We start from the raw sequence: 27,227 nt of genomic DNA, 5'->3' as shown, positions 1-27,227 counted from the left end.
ATGAAGAGTGCACTTCGATCAGGTCGTTCTCTTCCAGACAAATAAGGCAAGGAGATAAAAGTATATGTGTATACATATCTAAGTGAAGCAACTTCACACGATATTGTTAAAGGCCTTTAGGAAACAGACTCTAGGTATTCTTGTATTACTGATCACTCAGAAGTTTTTTGTTTTTTTTTCTTGTAAAGGGAAAATTGGAAATAAAAATTATTCTTAGTTTCTTATCAAATTCGCCTTCATACACTAAGTAATGAAGTAAGCTTTATACCCTAAAGAAGCTATTTAAACGAACACACCCTCCGATCCTAACCAAGATGAAGGTCTTCTGAAGACCACCCCCTCCCTCTGCAATCCCGCAGCCCAAAATTGAGGCAGAACCTGGCCGCTTTTAGGGCTTACATTTTGTTTAGGATGAGATGAAAGAGCAATACTGTTAGCAACATACTTTTGCCTTTCTTGTCGCCTTGATTTCAAATCTAGTCGTAACTCATAAGCTTTTGTGCTGCTCAGATGTCCCTTCTTCATCTCAAAGAGAAAACTTTGCACAAAGGGAGCGCCTACCGCTAGATCAGTCAGCCCCCCGGCTGCGGGGAGCGGTCGCGTTCCTCGGCCAGACAGGAGAGTTGCGCTTTTCAGGAGAAGGACTAAAATGTTCAAGTCACCCAGACCTGCTTCCCTTTCGGCTAGCTGCAGAAGGAGATGTAACCTGAATCTTTGTTTAGGTTTTGGTTGGGGAGCGAGAATCAAAAAGCCACGGCAAATGCAGAGAGCAATTTTTTTTTTTTTTTAAGTCAAAAGTTAACAGGGCCATTCCCCAAGGTTTTTTTTTTTTTTTTTTTCTCTCTCTCTCTTTAATACTAAATCTGGAGTAAGTTGGCTTATCCTGATAAAGATCTTAACATGTAGTAGAGAAGGCGGGTTTTCCTGAAGGAGGTGAGGCTATTCCTCCAGGAAGAGACTTTCCCCCATACACACCCCCTTCCCTCCCTTTATGTAAGGTTCCACCCTCTGGAAAACAAACTTCTTTTTTCCCCCTTTTCTTTTTCTGGAGAGACAGACCTCAGTGAAGTTGGGGGGGAAATCTTAGGAAGAGTCCACCTGAGAATGGTTACGGCCACAGCGGCCTCTTTGGACGAAGACTTCCCTGTAGCATTCTTCTCTTCTTGGTGTCAGCTTTTATTAGTGCACTGGGGCGGGGGAGGGGGAAGATCGGCAGGCACCGGCAGCCTCTGACCCTCTGGAGTTGGTATGAGATAAGCGGCCTTGCAGTGCCATGTATTGGAAAAGCGATCAGATGTTTGTGTGTAAACTAGAAGAAAAGGACGTGCCGGAGCTGGCAGTTCTCCCCGAGAAGGTGAGCGAGCCGACGCCGGGCCAGACCCGCTGAGTCGCAGTTTCCTTGAACCGCGCGAGCTGTTTGGGCTCCTAAACGAGGTTCAGAAATTACCTGTAACGGCTTCATCTTCAGACCTGGCAATTTTTTTTTGTTGTTGTTGTTACGTAGTAGCGTTAGTCGGTAATCATTGCCTCCCCTCCCCACAAGCTCACTTAACCTGAGGCATGGATTTGGAGACTGTAATTTGGGAGACGAAGCCTCCAGCCTAAGGCGCTCTCGGGTACATGTGAGTCGTGTTTTTGTTCTATTTGCCGAGGTGATCGTGGCGGTCGGGGAGAGAGAATCGGGAGGTCGGGAAGGCTGTCGGGTGGGACCAGCCAGAGGCGCGGTTTCTTGCGCCCCGCCACCCGCGGACGCTCGCGGGTCCTAGGCGCGCCTTTGGCTGCAGGGCGATCCGCGCTGGCGGGCGCACAGCGAAAACAGAAAAATACTTCGCTTCCGGAAGGCCTCGGGGATCCCAGGGTGGCCAGGAATGCTATTTTACTTAAAATTCCCAAAGAAGCAAACCCTAGAGTACGCGAGTCACACCGTTTGTCGAGCAAATGGGGGGGGAAATGACAAGCTCTCACCTCACTATGGAGGCGGGACCCGTGGGTGTCTCGCATTTTAAATTTGAAAATCAACTGGAGCCGTTTTGGGCGCCCCAGCGGGACCGCACTGGGCACTGACTGGTCTTGGCTACGACGCGGAGGGGAACACCCGGAGACGCAAGGCTTTTTTTTGCTTAAATTTTCTTTGTGTCTGCGAGGACACGGCCTCCGTGCGGCTGCGTGGGTCCCGCGCAGGGAGTGCTCTCGCGGGTCTGGTGCAAAGGCGGGGGTACTGCGGCTCGACTCGCCTGGTGCTGCCCGGGGGGAAGGAAGGAGGGCGGCGAAGAGTCGGAAATGCAGCGGTGTGGGCCGCTGGAGCTCGCTCTCCACCACCCCACCCGGCATCACGCTAGAGTTTTCGAAAAAGAAGGCAGAAAACTCCCAGAAAGGCTCCGTTTTCGTTTAAGAACAAAACTCCAGCAAAAGCTTGGAAACACTTGAGTAATGAGCGTTGTTGCTTTAAAACATTTTGACCGAGGTCGGGTGAGTTTTTTTAATGGCACAAATTAAATTCAGCTGGATATTTTCCATTATTCGGTAGCTTTTTGCGCTGGTTAAAAATAATCCTTTAGTAGCTCAAATGTTGACTTACTGAGCAATAAGTGGCAATTTACACCTTAAAGAAACGAGTGTAAATCACTCGCAGCTCTAATTGCTGCAAGTTTACGAAAGAGCTGCTGGCTCGGTTTAATCTGAAGCATTTTCATTCAAATTATCATCGGAACAAGCACCAGGCTTCTTAAATCCCGCTGTAATTAGCTTTCAAGTATCCTATTAAACCTCTTCACCTTTCGGGCTATCCAATTCAAAAAGCCCCCTTTAAAAATATGTCTTGCTCTTTTAATTGAGGTTATTAAAGAAATCAAGTTTCTTCCCCCATCCCCTCCTCAACCCTCTTTTCTTCTCTCCCACCCTGCCTCTTCCCTCTGTGCACCCCATTTAGCCCGGTGATCCCAGCACCGCGGTGATTGACATCTAGAAAGAAAATGCTTTGTGCCGGGATGATTGTTATTAACTTGTTACCCCCGGCAGGGGGGCGGGGAACCAACGTGCCTCGGTGAGAGCTGGGGAGCTGGAGTCCCCGAGAGCTCGGAGCGCGCCAGGAGAGCTGCAGGCGCTCGGGTGGCCGCCTCGCCGCGCGCTGGGGCTGCGCCGCCGCCGTTCGCGGCGCCGGGCCCGGGAGCCCTGAGGGCTGCACGCGCGGCCCGCGCTGGGGCCTTCATTAGCCAGTCCCGCGTGCGTGGAAGCTGAGGCTCTGGGCCCCGGCTGCGGGCTCTGAACTTCTCGTCTGTTTCTCCCCACTCCCACCCCGCAGTGCCAGGGGCTCATGACGGAAGAGTGCGGGCGGACTGCAGCCCTGGCTGCCGGGAGGACCCGGAAAGGCGCCGGGGAAGAGGGACTGGTGAGTGGGGAGGGGCACAGGTGCTGGCCAGCCTGGCCGTCGTGGGGAGGCGGCCAGGAGGAAGGGCGGCTGCTCCGCGCTCCTTCCCGGGCCCGAGTGGCGCTCGCGGAGCTGGCGAGGGGCGGGGTGGAAAGCTGAGCCGGCGTGGCAAGCTGGGCAGGGTAGTTGGGCGCCCCGGGTCCTTGAGGTCAGGGGTCGCAGCCCCAGTGGGTGGTGGCTGAGGCTCGGACTCTGGACTCGGGGTGAGGGAGGAGAAGTGTGACCGCGCGAACTGGGCGGGGAGGGGGGGCTGCCGGAGAAGGGAGGGGGCTGTGGGGGGGTCCCCGGGGATCCGTGGGATGAGGAGAGGAGGAGGGGTCTAGAACCGCCTGCGACCGCGCCTTGCGGCTTCCTGCAGGTGAGCCCCGAGGGAGCGGGGGACGAGGACTCGTGCTCCTCCTCGGCCCCGCTGTCTCCGTCGTCCTCGCCCCGGTCCATGGCCTCGGGCTCCGTCTGCCCCTCCGGCAAGTGTGTGTGCAACAGCTGCGGCCTGGAGATCGTGGACAAGTACCTTCTCAAGGTAGGGCGGAGCCGCGAGGCCCGCGGGGAGCGGGCTGCCCTGGAACGCTGGGAAGAGAAAAGTTTGTTCCCCCCTCTTTTCCATTCAGGTTCTCGCTTGAAGTTGTGAGCTTTCAAAGCAAAAGAGCCCCATCCAGAGCCACTCGTGCGGGGGGAAAGAGATGGGGGGAAGAAATGTTAGACTCTCCCGAGTTGTTGCAAAACAGCCAGTGTGTAACACATCTTGGTCCAGAAGTGCCCATGTCCTGGGTGGATGTACTAGAGTCAGCCACCAACTTGGAGGGGAACGGAAATGGAGAAACCCATTACTCATTCTGAACCGGGTTCCTGCCTGATCATTTTAACTGAGCCCTGGGTTCCTAGGCTCCCTCACTCGGGGTAACACCCCCACACCGGCTGCTTCTGAGAGTTCTAGATCCCGTACATGTTGACGGAGTCCCCTTTGCAGTGTCTCCTTTGGTGAGAGCCACTGTAAAGTGTCCTGAAGGCTCTATTCTGGACAGCTTTTTATTTTATTTTTTGTTTAATGTAGTCTTCTGTTTACTGTTACCTGAGACTTTTCCAAAGTAAACGTTTCTAGGATCATTTAAATACAACATTTCAGAACCTGGCTTCTGGCGTTAAGATTTAATACTTAAAGGCCACTAGTGCTTTTTTTTAGTGTTATCTCCAGTGTTTGGGGGGTGGGTGTGGACACTGATATAAAGTTAGGAAGAGAAGAAAGAAGGCTGGGATGAAGTGCTTCAAATGGTGGTTTGAGAGTTGAATGTCTGTCTTAATTTGTTTTACTTCTCTTAAAATATTGTGGGGGAGTTTTGGAGTACAAATTCTGGCAGGCCAAGGTTACTCATGTCATTGCCTGCAGGATCATGGTCCCATGTGTCTTAATCGTAATGCTATGGGTTTTCAACTTCAATAGCTCTTTAAAACCACTATTTAAACTAATCACCTCTCCTACACTAAATTAGTAGCAAACAGGTCCACTTTCTATTCCCTTTCCACCAACCCCCACCCCCACCTGTAAAAAAATTAATTATAGACAGTATGAGTTCAAAAAGCAAGTTAGTGGGGTTCTTTAAATTTCTACTTCAGTTAAAGCTGCTTCATCTGTAAAGTGGAAATGATACCCAATAGATAGACCCAGATAAAGCACCAAAATACGTTTTGGTGAAAACATTAAAAAGTGACTGAGTTAATTTTTATCGGTGGTTAATTCCTAAAGCTGACAAATTATCGTGGTGTTCTCTTTAAATCTGCATTCTTAAGATTCTTCTTTCAATATTTCTAGACCTGTGCTTTCTTGGATATTTCAAAATCATCTTTTAAATCAAAACTAGCTTATTTTTAGTGAGCCCTCTCAATAATTAGCATAATGTTTAAGAATGTTTCTAAAGGGATCTATAAAGGCTTTAATACTTCATAGCAGAGAGGATATGGAAAAAGCTTATAAAGTGACTCTCAGCTCATCCTCTGAAATAAAGTAGTTTCTAGTGTTCATCTTTTATATATTAAAAATATGTTTATATATTGTTAAGTATTTGTATTACATAAAATATCTAAGTTATCTAAGCTTTCCTTTGTAATAGGACTGGAGTCCTCCCAATGAAGCCTTCTACATAGTCTTATTCTACCTTCTTGTACATATTAGTATATTGGTTCAAACAAAAGTTTAATACTATATGATTATATACAAACTCTGAATTCTTCATTTTTTCCCCATTTTGAGTCCTTATTCATCCAGATGTATTTGAATTCAAGTCACTGGTAAAAAATATAATAATTGTTAGACATAGTAGAGTATTTGAGGATGTAAATTGTTTAACATAGAAAAGAACTATATCAGGTGGCAAGTAAAATGGAGTTAGAACAAAAAGTACAAGTCCATTAACCCATCTAATACTTCAGTGCCCTGCTGTTTGGGTGGGTTTTCTGGCTTGGTCTTACATATGCAGATTGAATCACTACCAGCCACCAGGGAAGGTTTATATTCTTCAGAATTTTCTCTCTTCACCTTACTTTCTTCCCTGGGGGGTGGGGAGTGGTGTGAGGCAGGAGGAAGATGCAAGAAGTATTTTCTTTTTAAGTAAACTTTGAGGAAATGTGGAGAAGCAGGCATTAGGTCTGGCTTTAGAGAGTTAGAGGGTGGTCATAACTCTGAACAGTAGAATATGAAAGGAAGCCCATACTCTCTATCTTTAATTGAATTGGGCTCATTTTAGGAAAAAAATTGAAGGGAAATATAGCTTTATTTCCAGGACGGTATTTATCATTGTTAATATTTTTTATTACTTCTTTGCTGTGTTCCATGTTTTCTTGTATTGTGAACACGTATATCTTTTATAACAAAGCCAAAACTTAAAACTAAAAATTTTACCAAAATGATTCTCTCATTAATGCTTTGGAAAGGGGCACATACTGTTAGTAGAAGCCAGTGAAACTTTTTTTTCCCCAGCTTCGAAGTACCTTTTATAGTTCATGAACAGTAGTGCTAATCTGATAGAATCTTTGGATAGATAATCTTTACTATGAAATAGTGTAGCAAAAGGTATTTTAGGCATTAGATCCATTCATAGGGTGTAACTTTTGTTTTTGCATCACTGCTTTTCTTTCACACGAAATTTAAGTAACCATAAACCTAGTTCTTGTGTCCGTTTACTAAGAGCAAACTTCAGGAGACTGCATTAAGGCAAGTTCAATCCAATACACATGTCTATTGGTTGTGCTTATATTGTGATGGTGACAGTTTAAGGTGAGGGTAATTAGGATTTGTTCCCTTAACTGATTATTTTCTAAGTAGGAACATGAAATATTAAGTGCTGTCACATTTTATGCTTCATTTCTTGAAGTATGAATGGTAAACAGTGCTGGGGAGTGCCTGTTTAGAACCTCTTACAATTAGACTTATTTTTTCTCTAGTAGCCAAATCATTGAATAGGGTTAGCGATATTTTACTCCTTGATTCTATTATTTAATGTTAAAGAGAGCCAGGGCTTCTGCTATATCAACATTTAAATCTACCTTAGCATTTCTGTTTTGTAAGCAAAATGGACTGCCTGACTTCTTTACAAGGGTAAGTATTTATCTTAAAAAACTTCTTTTTCACTGTCTTTCTCTCTCATTTTAACCAGTGCACAATGGATAATAATTTGGCCAAAAAGTACATTGAGGAAGTATGTGATTTGACTTCTTTAGCTAACATGTTTCATGGTGAGAAGAATTTTGTAAAAGAAAAAATAAACCAGTAGGTAGGACTTTAGAGTGTCCCAAAATTTTCCCTGTGTTCATAGACATTCCATTTTAAGAAGAAAAAAGAAAAAAAAAGAACCCTGAAGTCTTCAAAGGAATAACAAAAAATTTTAACACAAAATGTAGACTATGTTACTGTGATTTTTCTGGTTTGGTCTAAGAGGATACATCTATACACATATTTGTATAAATGATACCTTTTAGATGGAAACATTCTTAAGTGTATATTAAAATGTTAAGGGCCAGCTTTTTAAATTGCCTAACACACGAAACCAGTGAATATCCTCTTAAGTATTAGAATGAGTTCTCATCCTGCCCCTGCTTCCTTCACAGGTGAATGACCTGTGCTGGCATGTTCGGTGTCTCTCCTGCAGTGTCTGCAGAACCTCCTTGGGAAGGCATACCAGCTGTTATATCAAAGACAAAGACATTTTCTGCAAACTTGATTATTTCAGGTACACTGTGACTGTTTACTTTTTTTTAGTAAGTAGACATTCCAAGAAATTATTATGCAAAGAGAATTTTGTAAATAGGCTTTCTTGTTCAGTTTTATTTATGGAAGCCCAGTTTACCTTATATAATAGATTTCAAAGTGAGAATGCTTTATATTTTTGAGGTATAGTTTGTATTAAAACAAAAGCATGTTTATAATTTTAGGAATTAAGTATACAAAAACTGATTTTAAGTAATTATTTCCACTTTAGCAAATGCAAGTTTTAGGTATTAAAGACAGGGGAACTCTTTTGCTGTGCATAGGTATAAAATATGAGATATAAGATGACATATAGTGAGAAAGTTCCTTGTTTGAGGGAGTGGTAAGATGAAATAATTAAGGGGGGAAAATTCCAGGTTTTGTTTAAAGGTTTACCTGTTTACTATAGAATGATCCCTAGTTAAAATGCCAGCAGTTTTAAAACTTTAATAAACCAAATTAATCAGAATGGACTATTCTATTATCAGTAATACACCAAATCTAGTTTTTCTGCCTAAAAGTCCTGTTTCTTTCGTCTCTTCTTTGACCTTTATTTTGTAAGGTTATATTGGCCTAACATATTAAATGTAACATTTTTCTCTGTGTGATCTCTTTGTAATTATTTAATTAGACAGTTTCTTCTAGCATATAATTCAGTTCTTAATGGATAGCTGTCTAGAAATTGAAATCATTCTTAAGCATGACTTTTAAAAATTGCCATATTTTTTAACTTGTATTTCCAAATGAAGAAGAATACTCATTGTGAATTGGAAAGTTAATACTATATAATGGAGTTTATAATACTAATTATGTTGTTTATACCTAATTTCAAAAATTGATTTAAGAGAATTTAGTGATTGATTTGAATAAATTGCTAGGTAATTTGAAGCACTTCATGAAATTCAGAGTCCTTTATTTTATAAAGTCACAGAGTTTTATAATTACTAAAAATTTGTATTTCACATCAGTTATACTCTCCATTTCCTCAGAAATAGTAGCAATTTGGCTCATCTTTCACTTAGGATATGTTAGTTTTATTTTTTTATGGTAATCTAAAGACTTTCGAAAGATTGGTTGCAGAGGTTTACTGAAGATCTAGTTCTTCAGGATAGTTTTATACTCCATATTTTATTATATTCTGACATGTGTTTTTAGGATTCCGTTTTTCAGATTAATTTTTTAAAAAGATGGCAATACCTCTCAAGATATATTGATGAATAGACATAGATATGTATACTTCTTTAGTTGGATGGTGGATATGCCAACCATAACAACCACTGCGAAAGGAGACATGACAGAGAATGTCCAGTCATTTGGACTGAGAGAAAAAGAAGTATTTACCTCTGGCATTTTGTTAGGATTAATCTTCATTTAAGTTAATATGTGTCTCTGGAAGTTTTAGGTTATATTTCCCATCTTCCTGTGGTTAGCGGTGCAATAGTTTGTTCACCAAAGGAAATATTTCTGAGTTTTCCTTCTTTCCATTCTTCCCAGGGTGAACAGTTTCTGTTCTCATTCTTTGATAATATCTATTTCAAATGTTCAAGTGTTTTACATTTTTTAAAAAATGACTTTTAAAACTTTTTCTAATTATCTGAACTTGTTTTAAAAAAGTCATTTATAGCTTCAGTGGTATGCTTTTGTGCTTTTATGTTTCAATCTGGAGTGTGTGTGTGTGTGTGTGCGTGTGTGTGTGTGTTGTATCTTGGGTCTCTAGGTAATTTTGAATGCACTGATATTCATTATAAGAGAAATACTGAAGCTTGTTTCATTTATTTTAAAAGAAAAAATCCAATCTTCCTTTCAAGTAACAATGAGAAGTTTTTGTTTTATAAATAGGTTTGAATTATGACCATATCTCATCTTGATTTGCTTACCATACTGACTTTTAGAAAAATAATTGATTCCTGTTTTATTTTCAAAAGATTTAAATACTTAGCTTAATGCATTAGCTTAATCTCAAACTGATGAATATCTCACCAAGCATTAAAATCTTCACCTCCTACCCTTCTATTTATGTAGAAGGTATGGAACTCGCTGCTCTCGGTGTGGGAGGCACATCCATTCTACTGACTGGGTCCGGAGGGCCAAGGGCAATGTCTATCACTTGGCGTGCTTTGCCTGCTTTTCTTGCAAAAGGCAACTTTCCACGGGAGAGGAGTTTGCTTTGGTGGAAGAGAAAGTCCTGTGCAGAGTGCATTATGACTGCATGCTGGATAATTTAAAAAGAGAAGTGGAAAATGGTAAATATATACTTAAAATACTTTTGAGTCTTTTGGAACAGTGAATACAGCAATAAAAACACTTTTTCCTTCAGGTCATTTTAATGCATTATTTTGTGCAGTATAATTGTGGTAATACTCATTAAGCACTTTACTGTTAGTGGTGGTCTCCATGTGTTTATTTACAGGGAAAGCCATGCCATGTGTATTAGCAATTGTTCCATAGTTTCAGTCAACAGCCTTGAGTTTTGGATTCTGTTTTGCTTTTTATAACTAGTCGTTTCCCTGTCTTTGCCTTCCTACAGATGAGCTTTAGATGTATACTTGTAACTTTTTGCATTTGTGACTAAATATTCAAGCCTACAAATGGAATACTGCTTTCACAGTATATTTCTAGTGTGTTTAAAAACTGAACTCAGGGGGTTTGGCAATCTAGATGTATACAGTTCCACTCCAAGCCAAGAGATGCAAGAAACCTATTATTGTATGACTGGTGGGCCCATCTGAGTTACCAACATGCACGGTGTGTTTTTCAAATGTAGGTAATGGGATTAGTGTTGAAGGCGCCCTCCTCACAGAACAAGATGTTAATCATCCAAAACCAGCAAAAAGGGCTCGGACCAGTTTTACAGCAGATCAGCTCCAGGTAGACGTGACCATGACTTTATGATTTTTGAAGCCCCGCTCTACCAAAAACAAATCTTCATGCTGTCTAAAATCATTCTTATGTTTTCAAAAAGGTTAGCTTATGCTTGTGTGAAAAATAACTTGGTGAATGTATGAAATATACTTTTTCCCCCAAAACATTTATTAGTATTCCCAGTTATGAAATGTATGAACCAAGTCATTCAAGCTTTGTTTTTCTTGGGTCTGTTGACATTGACATCAAAGTGGAAGCAAATGTTCTGTCTTGATTTCCTGATACAATTAGTTTAACTCAGGCATCTGTATTACTCCACATAACTGCAATAGAAAACAAAATATTTTGGGACTCAAAAGAACAAGTCATACAATATGTGTGTGGGTCTATGGGACAATAATGTGTTAATCTTTTTAACAAACCGCAATGAGTTTTTTAATGGACAACAATATACGTTTTCTGAGTAGGTTGCTTATGTTCCCTGAAAAGGAAGGGGTTATTTTCAGCTTAGTTGCTCTAAATATAATTGCTATAGGTTTGATTTATGTAAATTGCCAAGAAAATTATTAAATAATTACTCCTTGCTTTATATTTAAGTCTACACATATAATGAGTTTTTCTGGCATTTTTTAAAGATAAAAATGTTTTCTAAAAGATTAATGTAGCTGAGGTATTTTATGTTAAGAGAAAGTAATGTTTATTGAGCACCTACCATGTCCTCCTGGGTGCTGTATACATTGTATCCATCTTAGTTCAGACTTTAAAGGACATTTATGCAATGTTAACAAATAAGTGAAACTAATTTTTGAAAAATTACATACAATATTTTAAGACTTGACAGTATTTAAGATGAATACAATAAAAGTGTTTCAAGAAGATAATTTTTTATTGAGAATGTTTAAGAAAGTAACCTTGATGTGACACAAATATTCCAAGGCAGCTTAATGGTATATTGGAAAGCAAGCCAGCATTAAAATCTCACGCCATTCTGAAAAACTTTCAAATGATTGTTGGATTTCTTAACTTAAGCGTAGAATACACAGTCATTAGGTAACAGATGAAAGAAGTACCTCTGTTTGAACCTTGCTTTTCTGGATGCCTCCATTGGTTGCAGTGAAGATCACAAAAAGCCCTACATTAGGAGACATGAGTACCTGTGGGAGACCTGGCAGCAGAATACCCAGTAGCTAAAAGGTGTGCAAGAAAATAGAATTGCTAGTAAAAATATATTCTCTTTTTAAAGTCGGTCATACGCTACAGACTGGCTATAGTTTTAATTATAAAACTGATAGTGCTATATGATATAAAAATTAATTATTAAAATTATAATTGTGAAAATTTGAAACCACTTTAAATATATAGACAATCTCATATAGAAAGATAAATACTAGTTAAGTAAAAAGGGAATAATATTTGTGCCAAGTCCTATGACAGGCATTTATATTCTCTACATTATCTCCCTTAACTCTTAACAACAATTCCTTGATATAGGTAGCCTCACCCAAGAAGTGCAGGAATTTTCCTCGGGACAGATTACCAAGAGAATGGCAAAGAAGAGATTTGGACCCTGCTCCCCAAACCTCTGCTCTTTTCATTTGGCTTGGCCTCCAAGGAGACTATGAGTCTGATCCTAACAAAACAATAAATGGCAGCAGAGGCTAGAGCAAAAGAGTGAGATTCTGATCCTTATAGATAGCATTATAGTTTTAATTAAAATGTGCATAAACTATTTACTCATTCATTATTGTATGAAAATGTGTTGTGGCCCTGGCTGGGTGGCTCAGTTGGTTGGAGTGTCATCCCATGCACCAGAAAGGTTATGGGTTCGATTCCCAGTCAGGACACATACGTAGGTTGCAGGTTCGATCCCCGGTCTGGGCACCTACAAAAGGCAACTGATTGATGTTTTTCTCTCACATCAATGTTTCTCTCTTTCAAGTCAATGTCTCTCTCTCCTTCTCCCACCTCCCACCTCTCTTTCTCCCTTCCTCTCCCTCTCTCTCAAAAAAATCAATAAACTTATGCTCAGGTGAGGATATAAAAAAAAAAGGGCTATGAATCATGTTTTAAAATTATTTTTATCAGAATCATAAGTTTTGAAAAATGAAAGCAGAAAATATGCTTTCAAAGCCTGTTCTCATTCAATATTTATTAGTATTTATCTATTCCAGGGATGACTGAGAAAATAAAACACAATCGTTGTCCTCAAGTGGTTCTTCATAATTAAGGAATCTGGGATAGCTATAGATTTTTTTAAGAACTTGAATTATTTTGTTGGGACCTCTAATCAGATGTTGTACCCTTATTGTCAAATTGTCCTCCCTTTCAGTAAAATAATAAAGTCATTGTAGACTATTAAAATAGGAATAACAAGATAATTTTCCAAAATTCTTTGGAAACGTACGGGAAGAACAAGTTGTTTCACAGTTAACAAAATAAAATATTGTTTTGTGTTGGCATCAATATTTCAAATATTGTCTTACTTGTAGAAATGATATTTAAGAAGTTTCAGCCAATATTATGGTTTATTTCTTGTATTTGGACATACTTGCTCAATGATTATTAATGTTAAACCTGTTAAGGCCAGCACCTGCTTTACTTTCAGGGGGAGCCGGTCAGTTGCTGCTATGCAGAATCCTGACATTTCTGGTAGAATTTCAGGCCTTAAAATGATGAGTGTCTCTACAGGTCTACTCTTTGACTATATTAAAGGAGTGACTGGAGAATAATAAAACTAAGTCAAAATTAAAAGGGTTGTTTTTTTGTTCTTCTGAGACAAACATTGATAAGTACATCTCACTTCTCCTTTAGCATAATGCAGTCCTGAACCATCAGTGATGATTTAAGTTTGGCTTTATTCCTTGATGAGAAATTGCTTTATTTAATGAAATTTGGTTCCATTATTAAACCTGTGAATTTGAAATGAATTTGTGAGAAGTATGCTGTTTTTGTTCTATACATTATCTATAGTGGCTTTGAAAGCAAATGCTTTTCTCCTTCAAAATTAAAAACAAAAACAATTAATTTACTTATTCTTTTTTCTCTTCAGGATTTACACGTTCAGCCTTCTATAAGCACAACTATATTTGCATATTAGTAACACATTTGAAATAGGAAAGAAAGAATGAAGTGAACTCAGTGAGATTATAAACTTTTAGTCTGATTCTACCCATTTTTAAGGCAAAAATACATGTGGTGTTTACAGTGAGTGAGGGGGCAGAGTTGGACAGGAAGCCAGGGATACCTTATTCTAGAAGAGTCAACTAATCAGAGCGAACTTAACTGAAAAAAATTATATAATTGGTAAACCTCATAAGGTTTCCCAGAACAACTTTGGTCTTTTCCACCACACTGTCTTCAGATTTTCTCTCTTTGTCAAGGTTCATCTGTCACAAGCTCTTAAACACAAACACTGTTGATAGGAAGGGGAATGTGAAGAATAAAATAATTCCCTTTGCCCTTGAAAAACTCACTTTCTGCTGGGAGAACTGGAGTTGCCAATGACTTATTTAGCTGTCCTGTGAGTGGACAGTGACAGAAGATAGTAAATATTATATGAGGACCATAGTGGAGAATGTAATTAACATTGCCTGCTGCAGGTGGTTTCTAGGCCAGCGGAGCTTAAGATTTTGTGTTTTTATAATTCTTTTTTCTTTATTGATTTTAGAGAAAAAGGAAGGGAGAGGGAGAGAGAGGTAGAAACATGGATAAGAGAGAACATCAGTTGACTGCCTCCTGCACATCCCCCACTGGGGATCTGGCCCACAACCTGGGCATGTGCCCTGACTGGGAATCGAACCAGTGGCCTCTTGGTGCATAAGTTGGTGCTCAGCCACTGAGCCACACCAGCCGGGCAGAGCTTAAGATCTTTAGTTAGGCTGGTCGCCTCTCCCCTGTCCCATGCCCATGGACCTGCATAATCACGTTGGATGCCAGACTTTCTCTTTTCTTTATCATACTTCCTTTATATTTTATAATGCTACCCATGATTGATTGACTTTTAACAATACAAATATCCCATTTGATTCTGTGGTTAACCTTTTCTGAAAGAATCCAAAAGCCCTTATTGCTTTTAATCTGGTGCTCCCTCTCTCTCTCCCTGTCTGTCTGTCTGTGTCTGTCTGTCTGTCTCTCTTTCTCTGTTTCTCTCTTAACTTTTATAAGATTTTATTTGATCCAAACTGTTACAACATACACCAGGAAGTAAGATTCCAAATGCTTTCCACACCTCTCAACCTTGTATTGTTGGTAGTTATGGACATGTCTGTAGCTCTGTCCAGGGAAGTTGCAATCAGGGACAGGCTTTTCATGTGCTGCTGTCATAGCACGGAGCACAGGGGTTCCAATCCAAATGTTCACTTCAGAATCACCTGGGGCCTTTTTCAACATGTAGCTGTTTAGACCCCTGGAAATTCTTATTCAGTGAGCTGATGAGTGTCTCTTTTTAAGATCCCAGATATTCCTTTGCATAGAGCAAGTGCTTAAAACAGTTAATGATGGAATGGTTATAAATAAATGGAATACATTTGTTGTGCTGTGTACTGTTTGCAGACTAATAAAAATTGTAATAGGGTCCTTCAGCTGCTTAGCTCATTAGAGGTTGGAGATAATTGTGATAATGATTTTTGTATTTTCAAAAGTTTTCTAATGCTAACACTTTTGAAAAAATCCTCACCCAATGATATGTTTATTGATTTTTAGAGAGAGAGGAAGGGAGGAAGGGAGAAAAAGAGAGAAAACATTAAAGTGAGAAACATCCATTAGTTGCCTCCCATACACACCCTGACCAGGGATTAAACCCACAACCTAGGCATGTTCCCTCACCAGGAATTGAACCAGCAACCTTTTTGGAGTATGGGACAATGCTCCAACCAACTGAGCAATCCAGCCAGGGCTCTAATGCTAACACTTTTTAACAGAATGGAGAAAAGTAAATAGACTTAACACTATGCATTTTATTTGTGGGATATAAGAATGGAAGGAAAGAAAAGGTGAGCTTATTTTTAATAGCATAGTTGAGAGACAAGTTTTTATGTTGAAATTGACTATTTGTTAAAGATCTTAAAGCAACTTGGGTTTAAATTTACAAAAGGTGCATTTTTTCATTTATACATACTTCCCTGTATTGATTTTTAAGTAATCAAATGTCAGTAACCCATTTGCTTGGGCATGCCTTCTCTCCCATCATCAGAATGCAGAAGACTGATTATTCTTGGCTACTTACTACTTATATTTTTTAAACAACAGGTTATGCAGGCTCAGTTTGCTCAGGACAACAACCCAGATGCACAGACCCTCCAGAAGCTGGCAGAAAGGACGGGCTTGAGCAGACGAGTGATCCAGGTAATTACATTAAATGTTAACCAAGAGACACTGAAATTTCTATTCTAGGTCTTCATGAGTGTGCAGTGTTTTGTGAAGACTTGCCAAAGCACTAGCTTCTCTTCACACTTTAAATCAGTTAAAAAAGAAAAGACCTGATAATTAGTTTGCCTGGGCTGGCCTACCATTTGTTTAATGACTGCTTGTACAAGTTACTTCATCCAGTGCTTATAGCGACCCTAAGAACATCAGGCTGAAAAAGACAACCGGGCTTCCAGGCTGGACTTGGTTCTGAGGTCAGTGTTTCTTCTACTTCTCTCTGCCTGTGTATGTGAGTGAGTGAGTGGGTGTAGGGGTGTCGATGGCCTTTGTGAAAGATCCTGGTAGAGGGAGTGAGGTGAACAAAGCTAGGGAAGGATGAGTTAGAGCAAATGTATTGGAATGTAAGATTTATGTGTGCAAATTGTGGGAGAAGAAATTGTTGGAGCTGAGCTCAGAGAAGCCTGGAAAGGTGAAGTTCTTTCCTGAGCAGGAGAACGCCATGATATGTGATTTTAGGAAGAAGAGGTTGGTGACAGTACATGGGAGGAACTACAGTTGGGAGAGGCTAGATAGGGATAGACAGATTAGTTGGAATGTCCAGGAGAGTTGTACTTTTTTTTTCTCTCTTGTTTTAAAGAAACTTAACAGGTGTAGTGGCCTAGAATTCATTGAGAAATGTTTTATTGACTGAACACTGTGGTAGATGCTGGGTGCTAGAGACATGAGAAAGGGACCAGACACTGTAATGAAGAAGCCAGAGATGAGAAGTCAAAGATGATTCTTAAATTTAAAGTCCAAGTATTCATGGGAATGGTGCTATTAACAGGAATATTAAGGTCAAATGCAAGCTAGCTTGGTAGTTCAAAGGGAGATGAATTCCCTTTTCTCTCTGCTGATTCTGCAATGATGGTGCCATTGGGCATATTGTAAACAGGTTTTTTCAAGGTTGAACAAAATTCAAGCAGGAAGATCTAATGCTATGAAATTCAGTAAAGATCCTTTAGAAAGAGATTATAGCCAGTAAAAACTGACAAACAGATTTTAGTGGGGAGAGGTGCTGTTTGAGTGGGACATAGTCACCGCCAGGATGAATGAATGAGTCTGCGTAGAAGCATCATGGAGGCCAAAGGAGGGAGGTGGCTTCACGGCGGAGGTGGTCACCTGTGTCAAGGGCTTATAGAGAGATCAGGGAAATGGAAAACAATGTTAAATAACATTCAGAGGAATTATGCAAGCAGAATGAGGTCTCTGCAAGGAACTGCAGGAAAAGGTAGATTTCACTCTTGATGTAGAACTTTCTCAGGAAAGCCTGCACAAAGGGCGTGGACGGCCACGGGAGGCCACGGGAGGCAGTGCGTGTCCTGTGCCTGAAGCGAGGCTTCCTTGGCTGAGGTTCTTCAGACCCAGGGGGCTAAGGGTCCTGTCTGATCTGAGACTACGTGTATTCTGTAGCAGCCGTCAGATTCATGACTACTATGTTTTAAATTGTTTGGAAGTTGGAAGCAAAGGAAAATGGAGTCTTCTGAGTCCTTTTTTAATTATTTGAAGAAGTAACGACCTCAGGCAGACATCTCTCATGTAATTTCCAGGTATTTCAATCACCAGTATTATGAGCAATTATACAGTGTTGGATAATGGCTTTTAATTTGTGAGGATTGAGGGTGGGTGGGGAGGTGAAGGAGGGTAGAGGGGAGATAAATGGATGGAAGGAAACCTGGTGAACACACAGTACAGTGCACAGATGTACTGTGGAACTGTGCACCTGAAGCCTGCATCATTTTGTTAACCAGTGTTACCTAATACATTCAGTTAGAGGGAAAAAATGTGAGGATTGAATTTAAATACTTTTGATAAGATAGCAAAGGAAGGAGTATTAGCATACAAATACACACACAGATGTACACAGTGGGCAAAAGTAGACTTACAATTGTTCTTATGAAAAATAATATAATAATAAAGAATAAAAGAATAATCTGTTTTACATACAACTTTAAACTTAATTTTGCCCCACATTGTATATTATTTGTATATATACATGCATGTATATAATTTAAATATATAGTCCTTCCTGGTATTTTTGAAGAATTAATTACTGTCATCTCAAATAGTAATCGTGATCTTTTGCCCAGCCTACTTCCTAGCATTAGGCACACTTTAGAAATGTTGAAGAAAAGAGTTTTAATTACTAGGCCTTGATTCTAATATGCAAAGTAGGTTATATGCAAAGATTAGGTAGAAACAATGGTCTGATACACAGAGACCATCTCTCCTTTACTAGCTCAGATCTATTTAGAGAGACATTAAAACAGAGCAGATAGATTGTCATTGTACTAAAACCACAGAATAAAGATGGATGATTTTATTTTTAATAGTCTGCAGCTAGATAGCATTGTTCACATACCCTTTCAGACATGTGGATTATGAGTTGTGTACCCTATAGATAAAGGATAAAATTTCTTTCAGTCAGTATACTGGGAATACCTTTTCATACTAAGAGCTACATCATTTTTATTGCTGCACATATTGAGCATAGAATAATTTATATAGCTTATTTCCAATTTTTTATTGTCATAAATGCTTCAGTGAACAACACAGTATACATACTTTGCACGCTTGTTCAATAGTTTTGATAAGATAAATGTATAGAAGTGGGATTGTTGAGTCAAGATAAAACATTTTAGGGCCTTTAACTGATAGCACAAAAATCACCTTCCAGAAAGGTCATGCCAATTTATTCTGCCAGGAGTTACTTACGAAAGTTCCTTTCCCCCAACTATGTGAATCCTGATTACTGTCCTCTTTTAATGTCCTTCCCAATTTGATAGTCAAAAAATCCCAATTGTTTTTATTTGTATTTTTTCATTATCAGTGAACTTTAACATATTTGCTTATTTTGTAATTTCAAGTGTTGTTTCTTAGCCCACTTTTCTATTGGATTTGTTTCGTTTCTTGCCATCTTTTATTGGTTCCTATTTATCATGTTAAACTTTCATAGTTCATCTGTTTTCTTTTTTATTGAATTTATTGGGGTCACAAATTGTTAATAAAATTATATAGATTTCAGGTTGCTAATAAAATCATATAGATTTCACATATACAATTCTATAATACATTGTCTGTGTATCATACTGTGTGTTTACCACCCCAATCATCCATTTCTTTTCATTTTCCCCCCACCTAGAACGTTTTTATATTTTTATGTATTCAAACCTCTCAGTTGTTTCTTTTTTCATAGCTTTGAGATTTTTAGTATTTCTGTACCAAGGGAGTATATCAATGTTGGCTTGTTTCCTTAAACATTATGATTCCAGTTATTCACACCTATACTTTAATTTATCTGGAATGACTTTTGGCTACATGTGAGGTAGGGGTTTTTCTACTTTTTTCTCCCAAATGATTACCCAGCTTTCTTAAATCAGTTTTATGCCAGTGATTTCCCAATAATTTAAAATTCCATCTTTTTATTACCCTATAGTCTTTCCTATTGCAGAATGTCTACATGGCCTGCTTCTAGCTTATGTAGTTTACAATATAGAACTCAAAAAATATTTAAAGTATGTTGCTCAAAAGAAATCTTAACTCTTGTTAGAGGTTTGCAAAGCATAAGAAGAAAATTTTAAGTCAATGAGAAGGGTCAGAGGACTTGTATTTGAATTCTGAAGCTGGGTAGCCCGCATATCAGAAGTTATTTTCTGAAGTCTGTTATCCTCAGCTGTATTTTGCTTTGCAAATTACATGACACTTTGTGTTCACAAACCTCTCTACTGATTACCTGTTGATGATCTTTCTGAGAAGCTGTTTGAATCAGCATTAAGGTAGCTATTCTGCTGTTTATGTCATGCCTTCTTCATATTTATTTCAGAAGTCTGGGATTTTTTTAAACAACTGAGTAAGTTCTATCCAGTATTTAATCTATTGGAGACATGAGATACTTTGAGCAAACTCTGGGAACCACTGTGTCATGTGTGTTAGGTTACATGTAGTCCTCTGGGTGTATGTCTTCTGGGTACAGCCCAGGAACAGGCATGTGGCAGCAGCTCCTGTGTATATGTTGGAGAATGTGTGGGTGTGTCTTCCTGGACAGGTGGGTGACAGTAGTGGCACTTGTTGTTAAGAGCCTGTGGAGAGAACTGTGACTGGAGCCTTTGGGTATGGTGTGGTCTCTGCGTAGGTATCTAAGAGTCTGAATAACACTCCAGATGGGGGAGAAGTTTTGTTCCTGTAACATGCCTTGGGTGCTCCTTTTCAGCCACCTGCTCAGGGCTGCACACCCCATTACATTATTCATTTTTGTCTTTTTAGTTTGAAATCTTTGAATTTATACTTTGCCAGACCTCTATTTTTGAGTCCCAAGGACAAGGGGTATGTCTTAGAAATCAGGCCAACTTTTTTGTTGTTGTTAATCCTCACTGGAGGATATTTTTCCATTAATTTTGAGATAAGAGTGGAAGGGAGGAAGGGGTGAGAGAGAGAGAGAGAGAGAGAGAGAGAAAGAGAAACAGAAACATTGATGTGAGAGACTCATCAATTGGTTGCCTCCCGCACGACCCTGACCAGGGTTGGGGATCAAACCTGTAACCCAGGTATGTGCCCTTTGACTAGGAATCAAAGTTGAGACCCTTTGGTCTAGGGCTGACACTCTAACCGCTGAGCCCAACTGGCCAGGGCAAGGCCAGCTTCTGCATGTAAATCTTTTTGTACATCTTCTTTTCTACATTATTTAGCCCCGACTCCCTTTTGCCAGCCCTGGGCAGATACTTATGCCCCTGACTTTTCCCTGGCCTTCGCCCCAAACCCCACATTTTCTTATCTTAGTTTCCGTACAGTTTTTATCTTTTCACTTCTCATGACAGAATTGTTTGGTGTGATGCACATCAACAGAGGGACGCTCTGTGGTCAGGCCCATCCGAGGGCAGGGAGTTCAGACGCGGGCGGGTTTATTGCTGGCAGCGTTCTGGGCCGGCTCATCTCTCCTGAAGGGCAAACCCCGCGTGCCCTGAACCCGCTTCCTTCATTCTGTGAAAGAGTGGGCAAGAGGGGGCTCAGCTCTTCATAGTTTGTGAACTGTTTCACTAGTGGATATGTTTGCATTGTGTTCTACTGAAGTGTTACTAGCTTTTTTCTCGTTATAAGCCCGAACTTAACACGCTTCTTAAGGAATAGCCTGTGCATTCACCGGAGAAGTGGAAGCCAGCGGGTTAAGATGTGCCTGGAATTACTGAATCGAGGGGTCTGTAGAAAGCTTCAAGTTCTCAGTAGGGATTTTAGGCATTTGAAGAAAGGTTTGAAATAAGTGCAGCAGGTGTCCAAGGCTACCTTTAGTAGTGTATTTTTTTAGTTCTGATTAAAAGGCTTTTTCTGTTTTTCTTTTTGTCCTAAATGCTAGTAGTAAAGCCGAGGAAACTTTTTCTGGACTTCGTGAGCTTTTCATTTTGAAAAATGCTGCTTTTGTATAGAATTGGCTTTTAAGTTAATCTTCAAATAGCTATTATCTGAATGAAGAAAATGACCATTGATACTTGTGCAAAAGTGTTTCTCTGCTGTCTACAAAACTTTTCCACATCTTACTAGATTTACACCTGCTTGCATGGGGGGACAACTCGGGCGACCTCTCTTTCCAAACGGAGCTGTACTGTACTCAAGAGCTGATGTGTGACGCAGCCACGTTGCTTCTGTCCCTCAGGTGTGGTTTCAGAATTGTCGGGCACGCCACAAGAAACACGTCAGCCCTAATCACTCCTCCTCTGCCCCGGTCACCTCCGTCCCGCCCTCCAGGCTGTCTCCGCCCATGCTGGAAGAAATGGCTTATTCCGCCTACGTGCCCCAAGATGGGACGATGTTAACTGCGCTGCATAGTTATATGGATGGTAGGTATCCGAACATTTAACTGCTGTCTCCCGAGCAGTCGGTATCTGACAACTGCGAATACTAGGCTATTGACGAGATTCACATTTTGAAATATTACCTCAGTAGCAGCTGAAAAACATTGGGCAGGGGGTGCAGTAGGGAGCACAAACTAACCAAACATTCTTATTTCTGTGACTATATTTTAAGAGACACATTTAACACTCATGTTACAGCTAAAATACAAACATTGAGAATGACTCTTAGTGCTTGATTTCTACTTAGGAAAAAAATGGTTTTTGTTTGTTTTTTCACCTGATAAATATTTAAATAATTTATTTTCCTATGGTCAGAGAAAATATTCACACTCAGCTTTTTAGATTGGAGTTTACTTAGTTTTGTTAAAGAAACTTTTTTTATTGAAATGAAACGTACATATAGAAAAGTGCACACATAATAATTTATCAAGTACACAACTTGATAAATTAATAAAAGGAGCATATCCATGTAAATACCACCCAGATGAAGTAGTAGGACATAATTAACACCTCAAAAGCCTCTCTTATATCCCCTCAAAATCATTATCCTTTTCCTCCAAAGTAACATTGCCTTGACTTCTAAAATCCTATTTTAGTTTGCCTTTCTGTGAGCTTTATAAACATTGAACCATACAGAATGTTTTCTTGTGTGTTGTAACTTCTTTCAACAACATTGTTTATGAGATTCATCTGTATTGTTGCAAGAACCAGTGATTTGTTTGCTTTCATTGTTATATAGAGTTCTACGGTAGGAATATAACCCAATTTATCCACTCTGGTTGACAGACATTTGTGCTGCTTCCAGTTTGGGCTGTTATTAATATGCTGCTATGGACTTTATTGTACATGCCTTTTGGTGCACATTAATTCACGCTTCTCTTTGGTATGTACCTGAGAGTGGAACATAGGGTCATAACCTACATGTACATTCAAATTTACCAAACTGTCCCGTTGTGGTTGGAGCAGGTTACACTGGGACCTGCAGTGTATGAGAGTCTAAGGTGCTCCATATCCTCACTAACGTGGGGTATGGTGTGACTTCTTAATTTTAGCCTGTTGAATGGTTGTGTAGTGCTGTCTCATTATAATTTGCCTTTCCCTCAGTGACTGATGAGACTGAGCATGTTTTTCGTCAGGCATCTGAATATCTTTTTCTTTGAAGAGCCTGTTTATATCGTTTGTCTATTGATCTATTAACTTTTTTTTTTTCTTTATCTGTTTTTGTTCTTGTTCTATTCTGCATATAAAGTTATATTTGATGATTACATGTGTGCAAACACCTCCTGTTCAGTGGCTTACATTTTTCTACACTATTAAGGGCATGTTCTGTTGAGCACCAGTTCTTAATTTTAATGTGGCTTATTTCATCCGTTTTTTCTTTCATGGTAGTGCTTTTTTGTGTGACCTATTCAAGAACTGGTTCTTAAAGATAATGAAGGTGTTCTTCCAATGTTGTCTTCTAGAAACTTTATTTTATATCTAAATCACTGGTTTAGATCTGCAGTCTATCTGGAATTGAATTTTTTGTGTGTGGTGTGAGGTAGGGAGCAAAGCTTACTGTTATATTGATGAAAATACTAATTTCCCAGCTGCTCTGTAGCACTACATTTGATATAAATCAAGTGTATATATAATATATGTGTTAGTTTTATTGGTGTATTTTTATATTAATACCTAAATGTTTTAATTATGCTAGGCCTATAATTCTTGATATCCAGTAGTATAAGTCTTCCAATTTCACTGTTATTTGAGTTTGTGTTGCATATTCTTGACCCTTTGCATTTCCATACACTTTACCAGTTTGTCAATTTCTACCCTCCAAAAAGGGAAAACGATTGAGATTTTGATGTGGTCTATTGTAGGAAACCAGCACCTTGGTAATATAGTCTTTCATATCATGAACTTAGTCTGTCAATTTATGTAGGTCATCTTCAAAAGCTGCCTTATGTTCTAGACTCGACTGTTCAGTAATCTTGTACATCTTTTGTTAGGTTTATTTGTAAGTGTTTTGATGCCGTTGTAACTGGTATTTCCTCTGAATGTGGAAGTCTAGGTTGGCAGCTATCTTATTTCAGCACTTGGGTGACATGATGACATTGTGTTCTGGCTTCCCTTGTTTCTGTTGTTTACAAAATGGGTAGTTAGTTCACCAGATACCACTTGTTGGAGTCAGCTGTTGGCCTTATCTTTGCTTCTTTGAAAGTAAATGTCTTTGTTCCTCAGCATTTCTCTTTGTGTTCGGTTTTCCGCTTTATTATAATGTGCCTAGATATGCTTCTTGACTATGTAGTTTGACGTATTTCATTATGAAAACGTCTCAGCTTTTGCCTCTTCAAATAGTTTCTGCTCTTGTGAAAAAAAAAATCATATTTTTCAGCCTTTGACCTTCCATGATTCAGTCTAGATATTTCCTTCTAACTTCTCCAGTTCACTAACTTACTCTCTATTTAATATGATGTACCATTCTTCCATGGGGCTTTTAATTTTAGTTATCCTAACTTCAGTTTTAGAATTTACATTTCATTCTTTTATACAGTTTCCAGTTCTTTGCTGAAATAATTTATTTTGTCATTAAAAAATTTTTTTTTCTTTATTGATTTTAGAGAGAGAGGAAGGGAGGAGGAGAGAGAGATAGAAACATCGATGAGAGAAAACATCGATTGGCCACCTCCTGCATGCCCCCCACTGGGGCTTTGGCCCATAATCTGGGCATGTTCCCTGACCAGGAATTGAACTGGAGACCTCTTGGTACATGGGTCCATGCTCAACCACTGAGCCACACCGGCGGGGCATCTGTTTTGTCATTTTGTTCCTTAATAAAATTATTGTTATATTAATTATAGTTTATAATAATGTCCATGTCTGATAAGTCCAGTATCTGGATTTTTGTGGGTCTGTTCTGTTGTTTTTTTCTCTTTGTTTTCAGTCAAGCCAAGTCTTCCTATTTGCCTTGTTATTTTTTATTGCACTTCAGATGTTGGGTATGAAAAACTAGAAATAATTTGAGGCTCTGGATAATATCTTCCACCCAAGAGGATTTAGTTTTGCCCTTGGCAGGGCAGGAGGGCTACAGGAAGATCAGCTTAATCCAATCAGGCATCAGTTCTCAGGAGGGGTGGTATTTCTGGGTCCCTACAACCAGGCTTTATAGCCTGTGGAGAGCCCAAACAAAGCCTGTGTTTTATTTTGTTTCTGCTGTTTTTAACTAGGGCTTCTCTTCAGTGATCCCTGATCTTCCATATCTGTTTTCCACCACCCAGCCGAAGTCTAACTCCTGAATATTCCGCTGAACTTCCTAGCCTCTCAGACATTTATTTTAAAATTGTCACCAACTTGGGGGGAAGTAGCCTTGTTTTATTTCGCTGCTCCTTTGGGAGGTGACTGCCTTGGCCTCTTTCGTATGCCTTCAGACACATTTTTTAAAAAGTTTGTCCCGCTTTCCTAGTTGCTCTCAGGGAGGTTGTGTTTGAAATAGCGTAGCCCTTGCTGAGAGTGAAATCTTCATTTTAAGTTTTGAAAAGAAATAAAAAATCAGAGCCTGTATTATTGTCATCACTTACTTACACCAGCATTACAATTGGGTGTGTTCACATGAAAGACTATTGTGTTGCCTGAGTCAAGTGTGTTTTGATGTACATTGAGGGAAGAGTCAGTTAAGGATTCATAAGTGGAAGCTTGGTGGGGGTCATCCTGTATACAGACACCTGCGTATAAAAGCAGCATCTCAGCTGGCACAGCTCATGCGTCCTTCTAGCTGCAGGGTCAAGTGCAGTGAATGGGGTATGGATGGAGGACATTGAAGTGGCAAACCTGTGTGGCCCAAAATAAAGATTTGGGGGTGAACCATTCCTAGATTCTCGTTTAATAATATATAGTCATGATGCTGAATAAGTCAGTGCTTCTGCTGAGGTCAGTGGAATGAGTGTAGCTTGGTGCCCTCAGCTAGAATGAGTCATGAAAGCACATTGCCTTGGCTTGTTTTTTACTTGTTTTTAAATCAGTTTTATTCACCCTACAAAACTGATCCACACATTTCTTTCTATTTTGTAGCTCATTCACCAACAACTCTTGGACTCCAGCCCTTGTTACCCCATTCAATGACACAACTGCCAATAAGTCATACCTAATTTCTTTTTTCAGGGATAGAAATGATTAAGGACATAAAGTTGTCATTTATTATGTATAAAATATGGTTGAAAAGATTAATGTTAATTTTTTATTTAACACCCAAAGCATTTCCAACATCACTTTGCTGCCCAGGTATGTATCTACATTTGGCCTGCGAGACACTTTTATTGATTTCTCTCTCTCTCTTTTTTTTTTTTTTTTTGGTAAAACTTATGTTTACAAGAAGAAAACAAATCAAAACTTTTTTTTTGTATTGTCTGGAAATAGTTCACTCTAGTGTGTATCTGTTAATTTATTTGTCATCAAAAGAGCACTTTGCCTAAAAGAAAGGACTGACAAGTGTGCAAAATGTTTACAATCCTTTGTGAAATTGTAGTTTATCATTAGTTTGTATCTGTAAGTTATTGTTATAAATATTACCTGTATTTTTTTTTTGTTATATATGACTTTATACTTTGAGGCTTGTATCTGTGAATTTGCAACTGAAATTTATTTTGCCACCGTTTTCTGAATGAAGTGAATAAGCTTCTGTTGTAGCATGCCACGCAGACACGGTCTTGTGTTTGTGGTTGATGAATTATGGCTGTAAATAACACTATAGTTTAATAAGCCCACCATTCTAAGTTTATTAAACATTTTCCATTATTGTGAAAGTTCCAACCAATTTGTCCTTTTTGTGTGTGTTTTCCGCAGTAAGTTGACTTTATTGTCTTTCAAATACAACAACTCTAATTTTAAAAGTTCATTTTGTTTTGAGCTGTGTTTTGATAGGAAACTTATTTGTTGATGATTGTACTTAACAAAAAAACACATGAGCACATCTAATCTGGCAAATTATCTCTTTTGGACTCACTAATAAAATTAAATGTGCAAGAAAAGGCAGGGCTCTTTTCAAAATGATATTTCAGGGTATCCCAAGTCAGATGAGAAATGGGCCATAAGAATGTATGTATTCAGGGCTGAAAAGGGAGACCTAGAAGTCTTTGGAGGTTTTGAATAATGTTTCTAGAGCAGAGACTCTCGTTTTTTCTTCCTGGTGAACCCTCTTTAGGGGTTGTGATTCTGAGAGCTGACATCTGAACTTCAGGACTTGATCCTAAGTAGCAGTGGATACTTGTCTCAGAATTATAAAAGTAGGTAGTGCCGCCCTCACTCATTTTTAGATTTAAAGAACTTACTCAGTACTGACTTCTTGTCTTTCATATATGAGTCAGGACAAATAAAAAGGTAATGAGAAAAAAAATCTTGAGAATCTTAAGTTTTTAAGTCTTTGTTTAAGCAGATTTACATCTGGCTGAGGACTGGAAGTAATAGTGAGTATTTGTAA

At 39.3% G+C, this 27,227-nt stretch overlaps 1 protein-coding gene across 2 annotated transcripts; it reads left to right on the top strand.

Annotated features, from left to right (window-relative positions):
• Positions 1–1,054: 1,054 nt before the first annotated feature.
• Positions 1,055–26,560, top strand: LHX8 (LIM homeobox 8). Of its 2 annotated transcripts, none has more exons than XM_036256873.1 (9): positions 1,055–1,622; positions 3,302–3,388; positions 3,786–3,947; positions 7,526–7,647; positions 9,687–9,907; positions 10,429–10,532; positions 15,774–15,869; positions 21,574–21,757; positions 25,823–26,560. In XM_036256873.1, the coding sequence occupies exons 2-9, from the start codon at positions 3,314–3,316 to the stop codon at positions 25,897–25,899; spliced, it is 1,041 nt and encodes a 346-aa protein (XP_036112766.1). In that variant the 5' UTR covers positions 1,055–1,622; positions 3,302–3,313; the 3' UTR covers positions 25,900–26,560. The 2 variants fall into 2 exon arrangements, with proteins under 2 accessions (XP_036112766.1, XP_036112765.1); XM_036256872.1 differs by having other exon boundaries at positions 1,274–1,354; positions 25,823–26,556.
• Positions 26,561–27,227: the final 667 nt, after the last annotated feature.

Source organism: Molossus molossus, unplaced genomic scaffold, assembly GCF_014108415.1.
Source record: "Molossus molossus isolate mMolMol1 unplaced genomic scaffold, mMolMol1.p scaffold_m16_p_12, whole genome shotgun sequence".
NCBI lineage: Eukaryota > Metazoa > Chordata > Mammalia > Chiroptera > Molossidae > Molossus > Molossus molossus.
This window is presented reverse-complemented; position numbering and strand designations above follow the sequence as displayed.